This window comes from Schistocerca americana, chromosome X (assembly GCF_021461395.2).
Source record: "Schistocerca americana isolate TAMUIC-IGC-003095 chromosome X, iqSchAmer2.1, whole genome shotgun sequence".
Classification (NCBI taxonomy): Eukaryota; Metazoa; Arthropoda; class Insecta; order Orthoptera; family Acrididae; genus Schistocerca; species Schistocerca americana.
In genome coordinates this window covers 306,145,745-306,169,732 of record NC_060130.1, presented here as the reverse complement: position 1 = coordinate 306,169,732, position 23,988 = coordinate 306,145,745, and the positions used below count along the sequence as shown (strand labels likewise).

The 23,988-nt window shown below is 44.0% G+C and overlaps 1 protein-coding gene across 1 annotated transcript in view; it reads right to left on the bottom strand.

Moving 5' to 3' along the window:
* Positions 1-23,988, bottom strand: part of LOC124555978 (diacylglycerol kinase 1-like) — a 380,703-nt gene that overhangs the window by 236,558 nt on the left and 120,157 nt on the right. Inside the window, exon 10 of the mRNA XM_047130023.1 lies at positions 18,469-18,636. Within this exon, the coding sequence (XP_046985979.1) occupies positions 18,469-18,636 (168 nt within the window). The remainder of the gene's footprint in view (positions 1-18,468; positions 18,637-23,988) is intronic.

Genomic DNA, 23,988 nt, shown 5'->3' with positions numbered 1-23,988 from the left:
AAAAAGCAGCAGTGTCAAAATACAGTGCGGCACAGATAAAAGTAGACAGAGTGAATATAAAGGAAATGCATTGAAATTACGGAAACAAGAGCTGAATAGGACATACCATTTATTTACAATGAAAATTGCAGTGAAGAATACATTTGTAGAAGATTGTGAATATTACCCCCTGCAACATCAATACACAGCTGTGCACGTCTGAGCACGTTCAGATGTACTAGGCGTTAAGTTCGGATACGACTGATTTTGTCATTCAGATCCTGTATTGTGTGTGGATTTGTTTCATAGATCTTGATCTTCAAAAGTCCCCACAGGAAAAATCACATGGTGTTAGATCCGGGGAAATTGTTGGCCATAAATGTTTGCTGACAGTTCGTTTCTCTTTGAAGTCATCACGGATCATTTCAGGGATACCATCGAAGTGTGGCATGTTGCCCCATCTCGATGGAAGAAGCTGTATTGTCTTTCATATTCAGTGAGCTGAGCACAAAATGTGTCTGAAATTTCCACATATGCGACCGTGTTGAGTGTAGTGTCAAAAAATATCGGTCCAGTGACGGACCATCCTCTTACACCGCACCAAACGCAGACTTTTTCATCATGGAGTGGATGCTGACACACAGTGTTAGGGTTCTCGCGTGAATTCACATGACCGCAAAGATGAAACCATGCTTCATTACTTATGATGTAATGGAAAGTGTCTAACAAACCATCCTCGATATTATTCAAAAGCCACGTGCAGTAATCTACAATTTTCTGATTGCCATTGTGCCGTAATTGCTGCAAAATTGCTTCAAATTACGACTTTTCAGTATCCGTTGGCAACTCCTTCTATTCACATGCGCCTGATGGGCCAGTTTACGTGTAGACTTCTTTGGGCTTTGAATAATTCTTCGGCGAATGCCTGCAGTAACTTCTGCTCTGCGAACTGAAGGAATTCTTTGTCGTATTACATTTTGCACAGATCCGTAGGTGAGCCCGTTTTTATACAGACTCTGTATTGCTCTCTTTGCTTGTAGTCCTCTATCTAGATACTTGACACAGAGTATTTCGCGAGTTTCCTTAATCGAACCTGTTCTCTCATATGCTTCCAAAATTTCAATTATTACTTCTATCGACAAAATTATTTTGCAGACCCCAAAGAGAAACGTCTAACTTAACTGACGGAAAAACGAAAATGCTCACTGGAGAACGCTAACAATCAGTTATTGTATAATACTGTCCATTTTTGTAGCTGTTTACACTATTTCAGGAGTTGAAATATTGCTTTCGCATTCAAAAGGGAGGCGGGCTACTTCTAACTTTGATACCCTTTGGACTAAAGTCTCACAAAACAAAGCACTCATTTTCGATGGAAACCTGTTAGTGGAAATTAATGTATGACGTGTCCACCCTTCACCTTCATGACGGATTGAACTCTACTGGAGACGTCTTCAATAAGGCGTCTGAATGTCAGAGGAGCAATAGCAGATGTATGTTCCTCAACAGCCGAAACCAAAGAAGGTAGAGATGATGGACGCTGGTGTCTGGACCGAATTTGTCGTTGTAACTGATACCAAAGGTGTTCCGTTGACAGGCTTGTCCGTTTCAGGAATTTTATTGTCCACAGACCATTGCCTTACACACTGAAGAGCCAAAGAAACTGACACACCTGCCTAATATCCTGTAGGGCCCCAGCGAGCACGCAGAAGTGCCGCAACACGACGTGGCATGGACTCGACTAATGTCTGAAGTAGTGCTGGAGGGAAATGACGCCATGAACACTGTAGGGCTGTCCATAAATCCGTAAGTGTACGAGGAGATAGAGATGTCTTCTGAGCAGCACGTTGCAAGTCATCCCAGATATGCTCAATAATGTTCATGCCTGGGAAGTTTGGTGGCCAGCGGAAGTTTTTAAACTCACAAGAGTGTTCCCGAAGCAACTTTGTAGCAATTCTGGACGAGTGAGGTGTCACATTTTCCTGTTGGAATCGTCCAAGTCCATCGGAATGCACAATGGACATGAATGGATACAGGTGATCAGAAAGCATGCTTGCCGGCCGCGGTGGTCTAGCGGTTCTGGCGCTGCAGTCCGGAACCGCGGGACTGCTGCGGTCGCAGGTTCAAATCCTGCCTCGGGCATGGGTGCGTGTGATGTCCTTAGGTTAGTTAGGTTTAAGTAGTTCTAAGTTCTAGGGGACTTATGACCTAAGATGTTGAGTCCCATAGTGCTCAGAGCCATTAGAAAGCATGCTTACGTACGTGTCACCCATCAGAATCGTATCTAGACGTGTCAGAGGTCCTGCATCACTCCAACTGCATACGACCCACACCATTACAGAGCTCCACAAGCTTGAACAGTCCCCTGCTGACATGCAGGGTCCATGGATTCATGAGGTTGTCTCTATACCCGTACAAGCCCATCCGCTCTATACAATTTGAAACGAGACTCGTCCGACCGGCAACATGTTTCCAGTCATCAACAGTCCAATGTCGCTGTTGAAGTCCCCAGGTGAGGCGTGAAGCTTCGGGTCGTGTAGTTCTTGGAGGATCCTTTTCCGGCCGCAGCGATGTCGGATATCTGATGTTTTACCGTATTCCTGACATTCACGGTACACTTGTGAAATGGTCGTACGGGAAAGTTCCCACTTCATCATTCCTCGGAGATGCTGCGTCCCATCGCTCGTGCGCCGACTATAATACCACGTTCAAACTCACTTAAATCTTGATAACCTGTCATTGTAGCAGCAGCAACCGATCTAACAACTGTGCCAGACACTTGGTGTCTTACATAGGCGTTGCCGATCGCAGCGCCATAATCTGCCAGCTTACATACCTCTGTATTTGAATACGCATGCCTATACCAGTTTCTTTGGCTCTTCAGTGTAGATGCTGCTTCATCACAGGGTAAATTGTAATTTCCATACACTCATGGTCCCCAGCCTGTTCCCCTGCTGTACGCATTACACAACGCTGTAAAAAAGTCTATATTCTTCTGCATTTAGTGTCTTCTCAAGCACAGTAAAGGAACTACATACTATCCTCGAAAATCACTCCCATGCCGTAGTCCCACCTACTCTGTACCTCAATGATCACGCTACAAATGATGGAAGGTAACATTCTCCAGGCATTCGCCGAACTACAACGGGAGCTCCATTCTCAACGGCTGCCAAGCCAAGACAGCGCCTCAGCGCGGCGTGCGCATGTTTACACACAGCGCGTGAAGCACTCTTCATAACAGTGTGACCAACTGCCACACAGAGTTCTGTACTTATGAAAAAAAAATAGGAGACCTTACTTTTGGGATTACCCTCGTAAATACACTACGAAAATACCTACTCCGCCACTGAGGGTACCCCACTTGTTCGTTCCAGGTGGGGTGCCTGCCGACTCCCACAACTCTTCATGACATTATTTATTATTTACAGTTCTTTGATATACACAATAGATACCCGAAAATGAGTAGTGAAAATCAAAACTCAGAACAAACTACTCCAGAGGTTAACAGAAAGCACCTGGGATGCCACTGCAACAGTCCTTAGATCATCAGCTCTAGCTATTTCATACTCAGTCTCAGAATACTGCTGTTCGACCTGGCTAAACAATGTTCGCACTAAAATAATTGACACACAGCTCAGTCAAGCAATTCTCCTCATCACAGGGTGTATTCGTCCCAGAAACACGGACTGGTTACCCGTACTTACAAGGGAATCGCACCCCCCTCAAATTCTGTGGTAAGATGGCAGAGTGGACAGCCCGTCAAAAACTGAACACATATCAAGCACGAAAACTGGAAGAAGGTGTACTGAACTGTGAAAAAAGAAGGAATATAAAACAGTGAACGGTCCAAGCTCACGATGTGCAACATAGATCGATTCTGAGTAGCGATGGCGTAGTAGTGATGTGGTCACGGTGTTGGATTCCGGACGGGAAAATACGTGTTCGAACTTCCCGCGTGTCTGTTTCTTTTTATATTTGTTTCTTCACAAAATTGGTAATTGTCCGTCCGGTGATTGACGTGTCAGTTCCCCGTATTCAAATCTATGTCTGTGTGATGATGTAACGTCCGTTTGCAACAGCGATGTGTAAAGATGGGACCTCCAGACTTACCGGTACGTACCTCCAATTTATTCTACTCAAGTACCACATGTTATGAATCTTGCGTTCTGTTTTGGAAGTTTTAACTCTTGAATTCCTTTGTTGTAAGATAGTTCACATCTTTTTATTCGTTGTTTTCATTTCTATGAGAAGACTATGCAGCATCTCGCCTGCTCTCACTGTTCATCACATTTGCTTGCGACGGTAATATATTCTTACCACATGACTCATATTTTATAGCCATTGTATAGTATGGCAATCTGCAAGACTACAAAGGAGAACAAACACGTCAATGTCCTGACGGAATATTCATAATTTTATGAAAAAAAAGGGGCGCGAGAGATGTTTGTACACCTATCTACTCCTTTGCAGTCTAACTCCCCAAGCACACAAACACGATGTCAGCCGCGCGTTATTAGCCGAGCGGTCTAGGGCGCTGTAGTCATGGACTGTGCGGCTGGTCCCGGTGGAGGTTCGAGTCCTCCCTCGGGCATGGATGTGTATGTTTGTCCTTAGGATAATTTAGGTTAAGAGTAGTGTGTAAGCTTAGGGACTGATGACCCTAGCAGTTAAGTCCCATAAGATTTCACACACATTTGAACAAACACGAAGTCATGGTTCTTCCAGTGCGCTCAGTGTTGCACTCGTCCACTGGTTCCATTTTGCTTCTATTTTCACATTTTATTACACCTTCTTCCTGTTTCCATGTTTGATCTGTGTTCAGTTTTCTTGTGCAACGCAGCTACCTCTATATTCGCACCAAGTAATGGCCGCTATCGACAGGGGATCTCAAGTTGATTCCGTATTTCTAGATTTCCGGAAAGCTTTTGACACCGTTCGTCACAAGCGACTTCTAATCAAGCTGCGGGCCTATGTGGTATCTTCTCAGTTGTGCAAGTGGATTCGTGATTTCCTGTCAGGAAGGTCGCAGTTCGTAGTAATAGACGGCAAATCATCGAGTAAAACTGAAGTGATATCAGGTGTTCCTCAGGGAAGCGTCCTGGGACCTCTGCTGTTCCTGATCTATATAAATGACCTGGGTGACAATCTGAGCAGTTCTCTTAGGTTGTCCGCAGATGATGCTGTAATTTACCGTCTAGTAAGGTCATCCGAAGACCAGTATCAGTTGCAAAGCGATTTAGAAAAGATTCCTGTATGGTGTGGCAGGTGGCAGTTCACGCTAAATAACGAAAAGTGTGAGGTGATCCACATGAGTTCCAAAAGAAATCCGTTGGAGTTCGATTACTCGATAAATAGTACAATTCTCAAGGCTGTCAATTCAACTAAGTACCTGGGTGTTAAAATTACGAACAACTTCAGTTGGAAAAACCACATAGATAATATGGTGGGGAAGGCGAGCCAAAGGTTGCGTTTCATTGGCAGGACACTTAGAAGATGCAACAAGTCCACTAAAGAGACAGCTTACACCACACTCGTTCGTCCTCTGTTCGAATATTGCTGCGCGGTGTGGGATCTTTACCAGGCGGGATTGACGGAGGACACCGAAAGGGTGCAAAAAAGGGCAACTCGTTTTGTATTATCACGTAGTAGGGGAGAGAGTGTGACAGATATGATACGCGAATTGGGATGGAAGTCATTACAGCAAAGACGTTTTTCGTCGCGGCGAGACCTATTTACGAAATTTCAGTCACCAACTTTCTCTTCCGAATGCGAAAATATATTGTTGAGCCCAACCTACATAGGTAGGAATGATCATCAAAATAAAATAAGAGAAATCAGAGCTCGAACAGAAAGGTTTAGGTGTTCGTTTTTCCCGCGCGCTGTTCGGGAGTGGAATGGTAGAGAGATAGTATGATTGTGGTTCGACGAACCCTCTGCCAAGCACTTAAATGTGAATTGCAGAGTAGTCATGTAGATGTAGATGTAGATGAACTGTCCACTGTGCTATTTTACCACTAAATATGAGGGGTTGCTATGGAGAGTTTCCCTTACTGGTAATACTGCACCACCATCCATAACAAAATCACAGTCATTGCTGAAAGTCTGGAGAAGACTAAAAAGCAACTCATAATTACCAATTAATTCCTAGATTTCATTATCAGAACTCCAGCGACGGAGGTCTAGAAAACCATCGTGCCGCACAGTGATCAGTCTGCTGGACAGTAACTTCAACGTACAAGAATTCTGGAACAATCAATGGCAGGAGCAATCTTCCGTCAAGTATCACCAACTAATAAAAACACGCTGGGAGGGATCAGCATGTTTTTCCATGCGACAATGGTGCAGACTGAATCGGATCAGAACTGACTGGGACAGATGTGGAGCGTTACTGAACCAATGGCAATTGAAGTCATCCCCGGAATGTGACTGCGGTGAAGAGCAGAGAAGAGTACACTAAATAACATTTGAATGTTCACTCAGAGCACTCAGAGGGACAATAGCCAACCTTCATAATTTGTCTGCAAAAGTTTGTAACTGGGTTTCTAGCCTGAACTTAAGAGCTATGAACCCTTTAAGAACTTGAAATTGTGTGTATCTGTGTAGAAACATAGATATGAGTCGTAAACAGTTGTCTATATTTCCCTGTCATCGTACGATAAATAAAATAATATTTACAACTTCGAGCCAACCAGAAGCAGGAGCAGAATATAGGCATTTCCGTTGACCATTTACCCCTCCTGATAATAGGGCTTCCGTAAGGTGCTTATTTCAGCGAGGATTCAAATGGTTCAAAAGGCTCTGAGCACTATGGGACTTAACATCTGTGTTCATCAGTCCCCTAGAACTTAGAGCTACTTAAACCTAACTAACCTAAAGACATCACACACATCCATGCCCGAGGCAGGATTCGAACCTGTGACCGTTGCGGTCACGCGGTTCCAGACTGTAGCGCCTAGAACCGCACGTTCACACCGGCCGGCTCAGCGAGGATTTTACAAACTTGTGTGCAATGTGTGTTGGAATACGCTGGTAATCATAGGGAAATCACTTATCTTGACCCGCCTTCGTATAGCCAGATCATTACCTATTTAGGGGGTTAGGGAAAAACCTGCCCCTTATCTCCAGGCTACAGAAAACTAGTTCCTTAGCGTACGCAATAGTCACAGAAACTAGCAAACGAACGCGGTCCGGTAATGTTGTTGGAATATATATATAATGATTTATAGTTTTGGTGAAAAATAACACTCCAATAATTCCTGTTGCACTGACTGCACAACACACTCCAGTATTCACATCATGCAGAGACTCTTGATGTAATAGATGAAAATATTCCGAGCACGAAAGTCGATGTAAATGTGTTTAATTATCTGCCAGGTGTCGACCTCATTATATTCAGTCGGACCCTGATAAGACTTCAGAGGGGCTCAAATAGTTGGAAATTAGCTTTAAATGTTTAAAAATGTAAAATTGTGCACCTCACAATACGAGAAAATATAGTATACTGTGATTGCAGTTTGAACGGGTCACAGTTGGAATCGGTCAGATCACGGGTGTAAGACTTTGTAGAGATAAAAAATGGAACGATCTCATAAGCTCAGTAGTAGGTTAAGCAGGTGTGAGACTCGAGTTATTAGTAGAATACCAAGGAAAATCCATCAGTCTAAAAGGGACAGTGTTTTCTAATCACTCGTACAAGTTATCCTCGAATATTACTAAAGTACTCGGGGCCCGTACCAAGCAGGACTAACAGGGGACGTTGAACCTGTCATTTAGGCGAAGGGTGGGCGCACCGCTTGTTAATGTCCACTAATAGGTTAGGATATTTTTGACTGAATACCGTATGAGGTTTCGTGTCACGATATAGCAGCAGAGAGATATACGTTGTTCATCTTTGCCTATAGATGTTTTATATCTCGCTTTACGCTGAGACAGTGTTGAAAGAATGGCAAAACTTTAACACTGACGCGCAGGCTCTCTCCTTATCTCCAGCTTTCGAAGTAGAATATAAAATTTTATATGGAGGATTTTAAAATATACTAAATCATTCGCAATACAAGGGTTTATTTAAATTTATTTTTCATTTCTATCATATTTTGTGAATATTTCCCTATTACGAATTTGAAATGAACTACTATTTGCTCTGGATCTTGTTTCAGGGATAATGAGCAGCAATAGTTAGACAAGTGTCGCATATATTGCTATGTTGCTTCCCTGTAGTTGTGACTGCACTCAGTAGCACTGTGAACGCTAACCAGCAGTGCAGTAGCTGACGTACCGGGACGCTAGTCTTCACTTTGCATACCTGAAGGTATACGTACAAATTGTAAATATACAAATAACATTCGGCTATCTTTGTTTGAAAGAAGTCATTAGGGTATTTGCCCGCAAGGGTTCTGGGTTTGAGTCCCTGTCCGGCAAACACTTTTAATCAGTCGGGAAGTTTCAGTCTATCGTTTGGTCGAATAGCTTTTCGTGCAGACATCACTTTATAGTGGATCATTCGATGTTTTTCCATCATATCTGAGAAACTGTAAAACAAATGATTTTTGTATTTTTTAGACTGAGTAAAACTGATCGTATTTTCAGATTATTAGTTTTACACTTCATTGTGTAATTATTGTTACTGCATTATTTACTTCCCCCTATCTACGGGCTCGTGGAAGCCATGATTTTCAGTGACGTTAACGAAATGCTTTTACGCAATGTCCTGATCCTGCGAACAGTACTCGCCTTTCTGTGTTGCCGTTAATTAACGACGTAGTAAAATAGTTCTGAACAATGACTACGAGTATTGACTTTTCTTGAAATTCATGCTGAATGCGACAAGGTAGCCACTGCGTAGATCTGTTTAAATAATACAGATGGAACTCGTGTGCCCGTTTCAGTAGTTGAAAATAGACTAACGCTGTTATCTACAGACGTTCGAATGCTGACAGCTGGCGGAGGAATCACAAATAGGATTATTTGGGGCAACGGCAGAAAGGCTTAGATGAAGCTATTTCCGAGCTCCATCCAAATTTCATCACGTGATGTGAGACGAATTAATTATTCGAGAGTAGTCCATGAATGGCGTAATGGGTTTATATCGATCACTCGGCCTGAAAGCGAAAATGGGGCAGCGACGTGATCAGGCGGCACTGGCAGTGAGCTGAATACTGCAGCCGTCGAATTGCGACACGGTTCGCCGAAGATCGGAGTGCAGCGGCGCACATCGCCTTCAATTAGAGCGCAAAGTGATCGGGCAGCAAGCACGTGGCAACTGTGTCGCGTACACCGCCAGCCATTTAAACTGGAACACAATGAAGGCGAAGTGGAAAAAAAACTACTGTGAAGTGTATGACGTGCTCGTATATGAAAATGATTAGTGTTTTATCGCAACCGCACAACGCTGATAGGAGTACGTTTTCTATATTCTGTGTATACAAAAATATTTTGAAACAGGCTTTTCATCCGGAAATCACATCTGAAAGTTGCTCGAATTAATAGAAACCCCACCGACATCAGCCGCATTCGGGCGTTGAAATAAATCCAAAAACAAGACGTGAAAATTTTACCAGGCCGGGACTCGAACCCAGATTTCCCGCTTACCGCCAGCGTCGCCCCGACCGCCTTGATTATTCCGGCTCGCTCCCCATTTGACTCAAATTCCCACGTTACTTGCGTACGACGGGATAGAAATTTAGGGTCGTATGTGGAGCGTGCCACGATAGCCAAGGTGCTCAAAGTAAACGCTTGCGTTAAGCGGGAAATCCGGGTTCAAAACCAGTTCCGGCACAAATTTTGCCCTGTCATCATTGGATTTGTTTAAAAGCTCGAATGCGGCTGATGTCGATGGTTCCTCTTAATTCACATAATTAACAGCCGCAGTCACGCATGGTGGTGTGTGTGTTCTGTCGGGCATGTCCGACAGAAGAGACACCACGCTGTAACGCAGTAAGTTATTATGAGATGACATTCGTTGCAGTAAGGTACGCAGCCGTCTAGTATAGTGGCTGAAGGATGACCATGTTTTTTTTTCGCCTTGCTCACAGCACAGCTGACGCTGCCTGCCGTGAGAACCGCATATAACATTCAGTCGATAGAAGATTCATATCCTCTACGAATTTAAATAATCCATATTAGGTATTATCCGATTTTGTTCAAATTGGGTACACAGCCTTTTGTTATTAATAGAATGATACTGTAAAAATTTCAGATTTTTATTTATTCCAGTTTTGGAGATAAAGAGAATTACCTAAAACTCCTAAAACCTATGCTTGTTTTTTTAAACAATAACAGATTGACTTTCATTATCATTTGAAGCCATTCCAAAGTTATCAGTGCAAAAAAATAAATTAATTAGAATTTTCTGTTTAAAACTTTAGTCACTGTGCATTACGTAATACAAAAATCGGTCAAAATTAATTTTTTATTATATTTTGCCATGTGAGTGCGTGAGAATGATTGAAAGAGTGCATGTGGGACATACGTTAAACTTTAATATATCATTTTTCGTAAAACCTAATACAAACGAACAGTGGGAAAGTTATGTTGCAACCACGATTCAGGTGTGTGCTTGCTTTTGCATAAAAGTAGCCAGAATTGAAGTTAGAGGCGGAATAAATTTATTTATCAATTTGAAAAATTTTTCGCTCTTCGTTTATTTTGATTAAACAAACCACAAGAATTTGAAATTTTGCTGACATTGATTACTATCAAATTAGTGATCGGATAAGACAAGATTTGCCGCGAGAATGATCTGGAAGGAACGTTCTAATTCATCGTTTAGATCAGGGCTTATAACAACTGGTCGGTTTTGAGCGCGAGTACTCGCGCCTGCTCAGGCACGTGCTCGCGAGCAGGTGCAAGGTCGCGGAGTAGGGATGGAGGGGAGGGAGGGGAAATGCGCGCGCACGTTTGGATAGGGCCGCGACGTGCCTATTGTATTCGCGCCGACTGTGTAACGTTTAAAGTACTACGATCAGCTCTAACAGTCACTTCGCTGGTTAAGAATCATGTCAAGTCGCCGTTTTATAACCCCAACCATGCTTTCGCAGTTCAACCCCCATTGGGAGGAATTGTATCTGTTTACAGAAAAAGATGGTGTTGCAAAATGTTTAATATGTCACAAAACGCTGAATTCTTTTAGGAAATTTAATTTGCAGCGACATTATATGTCGTACCACGCGAAAGACTACGGAAGTGGAAAATGTGATGGACCAGATCGTGCACAGGAAGTTATTAAACTTAAAAGGAAGCTATCCGAAGAAGATCTGGACGACGAAGAAAAATCAACTGAGGCAGCTCTCTGAGTGAGTTACAAAATTGCTTTGCTTTTAGCAAAATCCCTGCTCTCCATCACTGATGGTGATTTAATAAAAGAATGTTTGGTAGTTGCCGCGGAACATTCGTGTCCATCTCAAGTTGAACAGTTTCGGATTGTGCCATTATCTAACATGACCATTATGCGTCGCATACAGGACATGGCAGACGACGTCCAGAGCCAGCTTGCAAATATCCTTACAGATTTTATGGCGTATTCTCTATCTCTGGACGAAAGTGTTGATATCACAGGAACAGCGCAAATGGTTCAAATGGCTCTGAGCACCATGGGACTCAACTGCTGAGGTCATTAGTCCCCTAGAACTTAGAACTAGTTAAACCTAACTAACCTAAGGACATCACAAACATCCATGCCCGAGGCAGGATTCGAACCTGCGACCGTAGCGGTCTCGCGGTTCCAGACTGCAGCGCCTTTAACGGAACAGCGCAGCTTACCATATTTATTAGAGGTGTTAATAGAGATCTTCAGGTGAGGGAGGAGCTCCTCGATGTAGTAGCCATGAAGAACACTACAACCGGAGGTGATATTTTAAGTAGTGTTGAAGAAAGTGTTGAAAATATAGGTTTGTCGTGGAATTCTTTAGTTTCAGTGTCTACAGACGGTGCACCAGCGATGACAGGGAAAAAATCAGGTTTCGTCGCGCTGTTGAAGGAGAAAATGCAAAAACTGACCGTGCCGAATGAAACAAGGGGCGTTCACTGGCTGATCCACCAGGAAAACTTATGTGCAAAGAGTACCGCTCTAAAAAATGTGATGAGTGTTGTTTTCCGTACAACCAATTATATAAGGAAGCATGGGCTGCAACACAACCAATTTAAAAGCTTTCTTGAGTATGTAGAAAGCCAGTATGGTAGCCTGCCTTATTATAGCTAGGTCCGCTGGCTTAGTCGTGGCGAATTCTTAAATCGATTTTTTTTGCCTATTAGATGAGATAAATATGTTCATGGAAATAAATAATATGCGTGTTCCTGAATTGAAAGAGCCTTCTTGGAAATGTGATCTCGCGTTCTTAGCAGATTTAATCAGCCATATGAATGCTTTGAACATTTCACTACAAGGTAAAGATCTGCTAATTACTCATTTCATAGATGGAATACGAGCTTTTAAAATGAAATTGACACTTTGGGTGAGTCAGCTGTAAACAGGAAATCTAGCTCATTTTCCTACATTATCATCCATGCAAGATGTTCACAAAGACTGTGAACGTTATTCACATGCCCTTTGACAGAGAATACAGAGACAAATTTCAGAACAAGAAAAACATTTTGGAATTCTACAGAGGCTTCCCTCAGGATAGATTTCCTCGTTTGCACAAACTGGCGGCTACAATAATATCAATGATCGGTTCCACGTATGTTTGTGAACAACTGTTCTCTGCAATGAAATGTAACAAGACGTGCCTGAGAAACGCATTGTCTAATCGAAATTTAAACTGCACGCTGCGCCTACAATGCACAAGAACAATTACTCCGAACATAGACGCAATTGTAAAGGGCAAAAAGTACAAGATAACCGAGAACCCCACACTTCAGTGACACCTTTTATTGTGTAACAGTTCACAAATTAATACGAATGTAGAGGCATACACTAAGTTAATAAAATTATGTGGCACGTGTACATTCTCCTTTATTTGTTTCATTTGTCGCAGTAATAATTCGTGAGTGATATCCCTGCAGGTGGCCGCGGATTTACATTGGCTGGCGGCAGCTGTTGTGTGCCCCACGTGACTCTCCCCACTCTCCGCTCTGGTGCTCTGGTCCGGTAGTGGGGGTAGCGTGCTCGCGCTGCTCCGTGATCGCGCCTTGCTGCTCACGCTTGTTCCGCGAGCACGTAATGTTATGAAGCCCTGGTTTAGATCAACAGCCGGCTGGAGTGACCGAGCGGTTCTAGGCGCTACAGTCCGGAACCGCGTGACCGCTACGGTCGCAGGTTCGAATCCTGCCTCTGGTATGGATGTGTGTGATGTCCTTAGGTTAGTTAGGTTTAAGTATTTCTACGTTCTAGGGGACTGATGACCACAGCAGTTAAGTCCCATAGTGCCCAGAGCCATTTTTTTAGATCAACAGCCAATCAGAATTAAAGTTATCAAATATGCAGCAACCAGTCGCAAAATCATGTTTTATTTATTCACTTCTGCAGATCGATTTCAACTGATTAACAGCCATCATCGGTGCTTTCAACCAATATGTGCCCTCAGTAGTAATACTGTGTTAGCAGAGGTCTAACATAAAGCACCGATGATGGCTGTTAATCAGTTGAAATCGATCTGCAGAAATGAATAAATAAAACATGATTTTGCGACTGGTAGCTGCATATTTGATAATTTTGTGGTTTACGGTCGCTGCACGACTTGGGAACCACATGGAGCGCACTATTCATAAATCAGAATTAAGCTGTTTTCGCGCGAAAAGAGGAGTGGGCATATAGGAAAGTACTCAAGAGGAGTCGCTTGCTAGCCGGTCTACGGATAACACGATGTCAGCTCGCTCCTGAAAAAGACTCTGTAAGATGAGGAAACAGTGAGCTAATTTCGGTTCGAACATATCGTGACTGAAGCGACTGGAGATATGAACATTTTAATGAAAGTTTGGTGTTTCTCAATGAAACAGTTTGAGAGATATGAACTTGTGAACTTTCTGGTTATAATAACAACACCGCGTGGCGTGCTCCGTGCTCTGTACGGAAGATTTTGGCGAGCACCTCTTACGAAGAATCCCATTGAAACAACCAAATGTTTAACTCGCGAATAGTTGTTGGTCTGTAACTGGTATAAAATGAAAACTAGTCCGGTCGCACATATTAAAATTCTGGCTGTTTTTCGAGTGAATATTTGTTATACAGACAGTGAACTTTGAATGATAACGTTGTACCATATTCAATACGGACTTGACAGCGATTTTATGTGCTTCAATATGAATAAAAAGCAGAATTAATGTAATTTTAAACGCTTTTCTGTAAGTAGACAAGATCCCGAACTTCCGAGTTTTTGATCATGAACTTTCAGGAACTGACTTTCAACTAGAGTTATGCGGCCTCTGTGTGGTAGGTATTAGGTGGTGGTTTCATCAACGCAGCTTTACACTGCCTAGCACGTATCTGCTACCACAGAGTGAAGGGACATCGGCAAGAATCCTATAGAGGTAGGTGGACGCAGACGACCGACCCCACCCCGCAGCTACGCATATAGATCTTTATTAATGTTGCTTCTTTGTAAGGCGATCGTGTTATGCCTTGTGTAAGAAGAAGAAACGTCCTTTTCTCGATAATGCTGGTAGCGTTGGCCCGGATCCTATTACTGTCATGCGAATTTTGAATAAGTTAGTTCATCAGGGCCACATTCAATACCCTCAGGCGAACAACGCCCGAGAGGTCAGACATACTGTTCGCTCGGTTGTGCAGCATAGCACAACCACGTCACGTACCTTGAGTAAGGAAATGGGCATGTTTGCAGCAAGTAAGTATCCACAAGGACAGTGCAACGACTTTTGCGAGACTAGACGTTTGGCCCGGCGACCTCTACAGCGGTTTCCTTGACACTGGAGCAAAGAGAAGCGCTCTGACCGTGGTGTGCCTAACGACAACACTGTACACTTTAGCAGCAGCACGTCAGCTTAACCCAAGAATAATTTGTCCAGTAGGCGCTACATTCCTTACATGTTAAGGCCAGCGGCTATCCTCTGTCTTAGAGATTTTTCAGCAAGATAACGGAAGACCGATTGTTTCCCATACTTCCCTGACATACCTCGATACGGAGGCTATTCGACTGTTGCCATAGCCAGCGTCCTCGCACCCACTAGGGACATTTGGTCATGAGTTGTGGTGACCGGTGTCTGGAAGTGTTAAACTCTGACATAGAATTAAGGCAGCATGATATACACATGTCTGTCATCCAAGCATATTTTGACTTGTTGTGAGTTGGCTTACAGAAATTCTTGGCGCCAACAGTGGCAGCTCTATGTACTGAGTTTCGCACTCTGCATACCTCAAAATCACCTACAAATATAATTATGTGTTCTTTGTACTGTACTGTATACATACAGTAAATTAAATTTGCTTTCATTTACAACAGTGCAATTTTAATAGTCAGCAACATAACTGTTTCCCATATGGAAATGTCCACGTTTTCAGTTACCCTTGTGATAAAAAAGAACATCACACGCAAAGGAAAAACAACAGATCAGAGTCAATGTGTTAATTTTAGACCAGTCACTTAATATGTATTTTATGTTTAATTTAACAAACTGCAACATATTTCAAGCCTGTCTTGCTGGTTCTCACAATGCATACTGAATAATTTTTGTTTAAGGATAAGATTTTTACAGTTAATATAGTATTAAAAAATTATCTAGATGAAATTACTTTTAAGCGGATTGCTATGATAATAACGTGGCTGTTTACGGGGAGAGGGGTGAGATATGCTGGGGCGACAAAAGTGCTCCACTTGAATTGCACCTTAGCGTAGTTATACTTCCCCGAAAGCCACAGAAGATGGATGGGTATGGTTCCACTGAACTGTGTGCTTCACTCTGAAAAGGTTGTCCCATTTAACAAGCAGCATGATGCCACTGAACCATTAGAGCCAGAGGCACATTATCTAAGGCGTACAGACATTCCCATTACAAACAATTTGGCTCGTTATTCAACTGCAGCCTTCTTGATTAGTCGGGAATGCAGTAAAAAATCAGAGGAATTCTTTTTCACAAGAAAATCTGACATGTAAGCCGCTAATGTAACCAGCAGTAATCGTAGAAACTGTCGCTACATGAAACAGGGTGAGAAAGTGCAGGTGGTCCCAAGATACACGCCAGTCACCACCAGTCGGAAACTTTTGGGACGTTGCACGAAAACATAGCATGTGTGGTTACCCAGTGTTGACCGTTCATTGGGTGAGATTGCAAACTGAGTCAGCCAGTGAAAAAGACAATACCACGGGAAAGTCGATGCCCTGAAAGACAGAGTGGAGAGGAACGAACGAAACTGCTGGGTAAGGGCAGCTGTGGGATCAGTGAGTGAGGAATGTGAATAATCGATGAGGACTCAGGGAGACAAAGCAGTTGATTAATGAACGATAATTTGGAGAGTAGACAGGAATGAAGATAGCTCAGTGCCAGCAGTCAGTTGGATGGATTAATAATGCATCATTATAATCGATTTTCATGCTGTTTCGTGCAAATCGTTGTGAATTTACTCTCTGAAGGCTTGTCAGAGTATTGTGGATACAGTTCTCAGAACCGGCTCCCTGCATTTATTCCAATGGCTGCTGTCACTTTGTAACATACGCATTTTCCATTTCATGTCAGACGGTCTTTCTCTGGTACGATGCTTGAATCCTTAAGCATCCGACTGTGTTACCATCGTCTGACCTCAGCTTCCAAATACAAAAACGACACCGCCTCTACAAGCTGATCACTACAGATAGTAACATCGCGTCGGCCGACAGTCAGCTTCCTTCCTAGAGATGGATTAGTCAGGAAGCATGGAACTAGGCCACCAACAGCGTCGCCTCAAAGCAGCTCCACGACACCATCTGATGAAAAGGTCGTGGCGACATCACATCAGCCACCCATGCTTTCAGGTTACACCTAGTCTTCCCTGTAATGAGATGGAGCGGTTATCCCCTCCCCTACTTTCCCAACTACTGAGTCATGTAATTGTCCACTCAAATCGGCCCTTAAATTATCTTTGTATTATTGGTTTCTGAATGCTAATAATAAATATAAATTTTCCATTCTTTCACTAAAAGCGGTATCAGATTTTGTTTTTGTTGTTGTTACGAAAAGCCTAGGTGCTGCATCTCGTTGTTTGTGGTGTTAGAAAACACAGCCTGTGTTATTACTCGACAAAAGGGAGCCTTGACCCACCCACATGCGCTTTAGTATGGTTGCGTGACTATACACAGCCTCATTCCAGCTAAAAGTAATGCGTGTTTGTTACCTCGAAGTCTACACGCGAAAAGCGATAGCAGAAAATGCATTCGCGGACAGCCGCAACCAATTACTGTTAACTTTTTAAAACTTATTGACGACGAGAAGGTGAAAGAAGTGATAGTGAAGGTGGAAAATGTTATGGAATGTGCAAGCAAAGTATTAAAGGTTAGTCAATGTATGCAGATTTTGTAGAAGTTCAGTCTAAATATCATTAAACGCATCATCTGTGCACTACCATAATTATGACTAATTAATTGCCTGACAAGGGAACCTCCCCATCGCACCCCCCTCAGGTTTAGTTATAAGTTGGCACAGTGGATATCCCTTGAAAAACTGAACACAAATCAATCGAGAAAACAGAAAGAAGTTGTGTGGAACTATGAAAAAAATAAGCAAAATATACAAACTGAGTAGTCCATGCGTAAGATAAGCAACATTAAAGAGTAACTGAGCTCAGGAGCGCCGTGGTCCCATGGTTAGCGGGAGCAGCTGCTGAACGAGAGGTCCTTGGTTCAAATCTTAAAACGAGTGAAAAGTGTACTTTCTTGATTTTCGCAAAGTTATGATCTGTCCGTTCGTTCATTGACGTCTCTGTTCACTGTAATAAGTTTAGTGTCTGTGTTTTGCGACCGCACCGCAAAACCGTGCGAGCTATATTTGCTGGATTCATATTGCCCACGGAATACATCTCACGTATTTAATGCACTGTCGTCCAAAGTAGCGAACAGTCAACTGCCAGCCAGGGAGCCTCGTTAGCAGGAATACTCTCTCTTCTGTGCGCTGTAGTCGACTGACGTCGTGTGTTTCTATGTTTGTTTAGGTGTAGCGTCCCCATACTACGGCGCAGTTACCTCGCATCGGACGGGCGGACGGACAGATAATAATTGTCTGAAAATAAAAAAAATTAAATTTTTCACTCGAGGGAATACTTGAACTAAGGACCTCTTGTGCCGTAGCTGCTCACGCTTACCACCGGACCACGGCGCTCCTGAGATCACACCCTCCTTGATGTTGCCTATTTTGCCATGGACTACTCAGTTTGTATATTTTGCTTATTTTTTCATAGTTCCACATAACTTCTTCCTGTTTTCTCGATTGATCTGTGTTCAGTTTTTCAAGGCCTATCCACTGTGCCAACTTATAACTCCCTTGTGAGGGTAAAAGTGTACATGGAAAATAGTTGTAAGGTGAAGAGGTTGAAAATCAAAGACGGACGAAGACGTAAGAAAGTATACTCACGGCTGCGGCTGCGGCTTCGGCGGGGCGCTGTTCACGCCTGCCCGGCCTGGAGATAGATCGTTGTCTGTCCAGTACAATGGGGCAGATGGCAGTTGGCGGCAACACGTGCACCCGGAACTCACCCAGATTGCATTCCGGCTTCACTTGTGACGCGCATTTGTTGTGTAGCTGCAACAACACACAACACAACACCTATATATTCTCGGCGCTTGTCTCTCCCTCCCATGTGCACACAGACACACTCATATTCAATCATATACATAACGCAGGGATGTCTTTTGCGCGCAGCTCACTGTAACGCAAAGGACAACTCTTAACGACCAGAGAAGATCCGTCATAGTAAAACTGGACAATTCGTGGCTGCTTCGCGCACCTACCACGAACACCCACGCAACATACTTTTCTTTACGTGGCTAGGGCAACATCCGAGTTTTTTAGGCGGCTATGGTCAGTACTGAGGGTTGTCGGTTTCTGTACTTCACGGCGTGAAGCTGTCAACAGTGCTACCAACTGTCAGGGATCTTCTCTCGCCGTTTAGATTATATTATCGTCTTGATGAAATCATAACATAACTATTCGAACAACAGTCTCTCTGTCCATTGTTCAGTCGCCCTTTTATGGAATTCTCCCTTTATGGAATGCCAAGGAATAAACGCAGAACCCAGAAAGAAACGCAGTGGGATAAAGAAAACATATTTGCAATTACACATGTCACTATTTAAAATTCTTAACTTAGAACTACATGTAGTATTTACTTTTCCGATGTTGAACTTTAAATGACGGCGTTTCCTAGTACTCAGAACTCAGATGGAGCGATCTATGTTTCACTTGGGAAAAACTGTCAGTAGCCAAAATCGCATAAATTGGTCTTTATTGTTGACAATCAGTTTCGACAGTTGTAGCTGTTATCTTCTGATCTTATAAATAATTTTTGCTATAAAACTTGTTTCATTGTGAGCCAGTACCTCATGTCATGTTATCATGGTAGATAAAACGCATCACATTACACATACGTTTGTCAGTAATAAAACCATTTACAGTTAAAAAGCCACTTGTGGCCATGGGAATGTTCGCAAACGTGGCACTAACAGAATTAAGAATTAACAAGGCTCTGTGAATCCTACGTCTGCGAACATGCCCATATGCACAAGGTGCTTTTTGACGGTAAATGGTTTTATTTTTGAGAAACCTATGTATGATGCGCTGCATTATACCCATCATATTGACAGCATGGGGCAAGGTTCACAATGGAGCACGTTTTATAACAAAAAAATTTTTAAGACCAGGAGATGACAGTTACAGCTGTCGAAATCGAAAGTTTTTCCCTAATTTAATTTAGGTGTTGTTTGGTTACTTTACTTCAGGTTCCAACCACCAAGAATGCTAACCAATTTGCTGTTGTAGATACAACAAATGTACACTTCATATCTTACCACTGGGGAGCAATATCTGTGGAGTGAGCGTGGCATACTAGCATGCCGTCAACATCAAACCGGAATTGTGACCAGACTTCCGTATAAGGCTGTTTGTTTACATTTTGGGGTAGCACCTAATCATTAATATTATATTTATTTACCTTGTGTTTACACATTTGTTGCCAGAGATGAAAACCGAAATACATGAAAGGAGAAAGAGATACTCTTCATAGGTAAGTACCATAAAGGTAGAATTATAATTGCAATAGTCGTAAGAGGCGCATTGTGTGTTAAAAAAATGGAGACGCAGTACATTAATATTAGAGGGATAATAATATAAAAGTATGGAGATATATTTACGAAACAACTAATAGGCAAATTTGGTTGTGTGAGAGTGCGCTGTCAGTCAAAGTCGAAATTAGTATGGGCTGTGTCCACCTTTCGCTATTACGAAAGCTTTTAATCTGCTGCAGACATATTCTGTGAGGTGAGTGAATATCTGTGGAGGAACAGCAGCCCATTCTTCCTCAAGAAACCGGAGAAGGCTGGAGTTTTGAGCAAAATCGACGTTTCAATTCAGGCCAAAGGGGCTCCACTGCGTTCATGTCGGGACTCTGGGCAGGCCAGCACATTTCAGAAATAATATTGTCCAAAATCATTGTTTCATATAAGCTCCTTTGTGACAGCATGCATTGTCATGCCGATACATGCAATCGGTGTCTCCGAACTGTTCGTCTACCGTACGCAGTACAAAGTGCTATGAAATGTATTTATTTCCTTCCGAATTGAGCATTTTCTCAAGCGCAATAAGTAGACCACGAAAAACATCACCTTACCGTAACACCATCTCCTCTCTACCTCACTGTTGGTACTACATATGGTAGCAGGTAAAGTCCTCCAGGCATCTCCCAAACCCAAAACCTTCCACAGGATTGCCACAGAGTATAACGTGATTCATCACTTCAGATTACTCGATTCCAGTCATGCACAGTCTAGTGGAATCGCCCTTTACACCGTCTGAACTGTCGCTTAGCATTGAGTACAGAAATATGTTGCTCATGAGGAACGACTCAACCACACTACCCCATTCTTTTTACCTCCCTACGCAGTCAGAGTGGTAGCTCTACTGCTGCTTGCACTTCTGAACTCGGGTGTGGTTCCTTCCTTCGCTTTCATGCTGTGTTTTGCACCTGTTCTTCACAATGCTCGATGGTCACTGTCAGGCAACAGATGAGATCTGCCTGGTCTTGATTTAGCTTCGGTTGTTCCTTCGCGTTTCCCCATTACAGTCACATCACCAACAACCGACTTGGGTAGCTTTAGAAGGGTTCAAACGTCCCTGATAGATCTATTAATCATGTGGCATCGAATGACTATTCCAATTAAGTAGTCACTGAGATCTCCTGATGGATGCATTCTGTTGTTACTCTTCGTCTATCAACAACACAATGCTCCCCGCCTTCTTTTATATTGAAGGGTCTGCGTCTCGTGCCATGTAGTGGTCAGTTTGGCACTGCATAGAGGTGTCCAGATCTACTGGTCAGATAATAAAAGTGACTGACTGACTATGTTTATTTTAATGTACACTCCTGGAAATTGAAATAAGAACACCGTGAATTCATTGTCCCAGGAAGGGGAAACTTTATTGACACATTCCTGGGGTCAGATACATCACATGATCACACTGACAGAACCACAGGCACATAGACACAGGCAACAGAGCATGCACAATGTCGGCACTAGTACAGTGTATATCCACCTTTCGCAGCAATGCAGGCTGCTATTCTCCCATGGAGACGATCGTAGAGATGCTGGATGTAGTCCTGTGGAACGGCTTGACATGCCATTTCCACCTGGCGCCTCAGTTGGACCAGCGTTCGTGCTGGACGTGCAGACCGCGTGAGACGACGCTTCATCCAGTCCCAAACATGCTCAATGGGGGACAGATCCGGAGATTTTGCTGGCCAGGGTAGTTGACTTACACCTTCTAGAGCACGTTGGGTGGCACGGGATACATGCGGACGTGCATTAACCTGTTGGAACAGCAAGTTCCCTTGCCGGTCTAGGAATGGTAGAACGATGGGTTCGATGACGGTTTGGATGTACCGTGCACTATTCAGTGTCCCCTCGACGATCACCAGTGGTGTACGGCCAGTGTAGGAGATCGCTCCCCACACCATGATGCCGGGTGTTGGCCCTGTGTGCCTCGGTCGTATGCAGTCCTGATTGTGGCGCTCACCTGCACGGCGCCAAACACGCATACGACCATAATTGGCACCAAGGCAGAAGCGACTCTCATCGCTGAAGACGACACGTCTCCATTCGTCCCTCCATTCACGCCTGTCGCGACACCACTGGAGGCGGGCTGCACGATGTAGGGGCGTGAGCGGAAGACGGCCTAACGGTGTGCGGGACCGTAGCCCAGCTTCATGGAGACGGTTGCGAATGGTCCTCGCCGATACCCCAGGAGCAACAGTGTCCCTAATTTGCTGGGAAGTGGCGGTGCGGTCCCCTACGGCACTGCGTAGGATCCTACGGTCTTGGCGTGCATCCGTGCGTCGCTGCGGTCCGGTCCCTGGTCGACGGGCACGTGCACCTTCCGCCGACCACTGGCGACAACATCGATGTACTGTGGAGACCTCACGCCCCACGTGTTGAGCAATTCGGCGGTACGTCCACCCGGCCTCCCGCATGCCCACTATACGCCCTCGCTCAAAGTCCGTCAACTGCACATACGGTTCACGTCCACGCTGTCGCGGCATGCTACCAGTGTTAAAGACTGCGATGGAGCTCCGTATGCCACGGCAAACTGGCTGACACTGACGGCGGCGGTGCACAAATGCTGCGCAGCTAGCGCCATTCGACGGCCAACACCGCGGTTCCTGGTGTGTCCGCTGTGCCGTGCGTGTGATCATTGCTTGTACAGCCCTCTCGCAGTGTCCGGAGCAAGTATGGTGGGTCTGACACACCGGTGTCAATGTGTTCTTTTTTCCATTTCCAGGAGTGTAGTTGAGAAGTACCTTGCAGTACTAAGCAGTATCAGGGGCTTCCAATAAGTAATGCAACACTTTTTTTCGAAAGTAGGCTGGTTTGATTGAGGACTTCAATATACCACATTATTCCAACACTTTTGAGTACAAAACCCTATTATTCAACATATTCTCCGTTCAATGCCACGGTCCTGCGCCACCTTACTGGGAGGACCTGTATGCCCGTATGGTACCACTCCACTGGACGAAAGCGGATCCAGCGTGTTGCAGCATCAATACCCTCCCCATCAACCACGTACTGTTCCCCGTGGCGTGCACCTCTCATTGGGCCTGGTTGTAGGATGGATGAGGAAGAACAGCCCAATGAAATTTTGTGAGATCCTCTCAGGTACTCAGACTTCCGTCAGCCTTAGCGATGTCAGGGAGAAGTTCGTTTGCATCTTTGCGGCCACAAACCCACTGAAGTCGTTCCTTCAATTTCCTTGGGGTAGCACAGTGCACTGCAGAGTAGATCGTTGCACTTTGTGGTAGGCCATCAAGCAGAATAACCCATTCAGAGTTCCAGAAGACCATCTCCATGACATCAACGGCTGAGGGTGGAGCTGTGAAGTTTTTTTTCGGAGGAAAGGTTGTGAGGCGATACTGCATGAATTTCCATTTTGTGTCCGGTTCAAAGTGATTAAGCAGTGTTTCATTGCCTGTGACGATTTTCGACAAAAAAAATTGAAACAGACAGCCTCCTAACGTGCAAGCAAGTCCAGACAGACAGTTCTTCGTTGCTCTTTATGGTCTCCTTCAAATGGTTCAAATGGTTCTAAGCACTATGGGACTTACATCTGAGGTCATCAGTCCACTAGACTTAGAACTACTTAAACCTAACTAACCTAAGGACATCACATACATCCATGCCCGAGACAGGATTCGAAGCTGCGACCGTAGCAGCAGAGCGGTTCTGGACTGAAGCGCCTAGGATCGCTCGGACACAGCGGCCGGTTTTTATGGTCTTCTGTCAGGAGGCCAGGAAACCAGCAAGCACACACTTTTGAGTACCCCGACTGATAGACGAGGGTGTCACAGCACGACCAAAAGAGACGTCCAGTTGGGCAGCGAGGTGT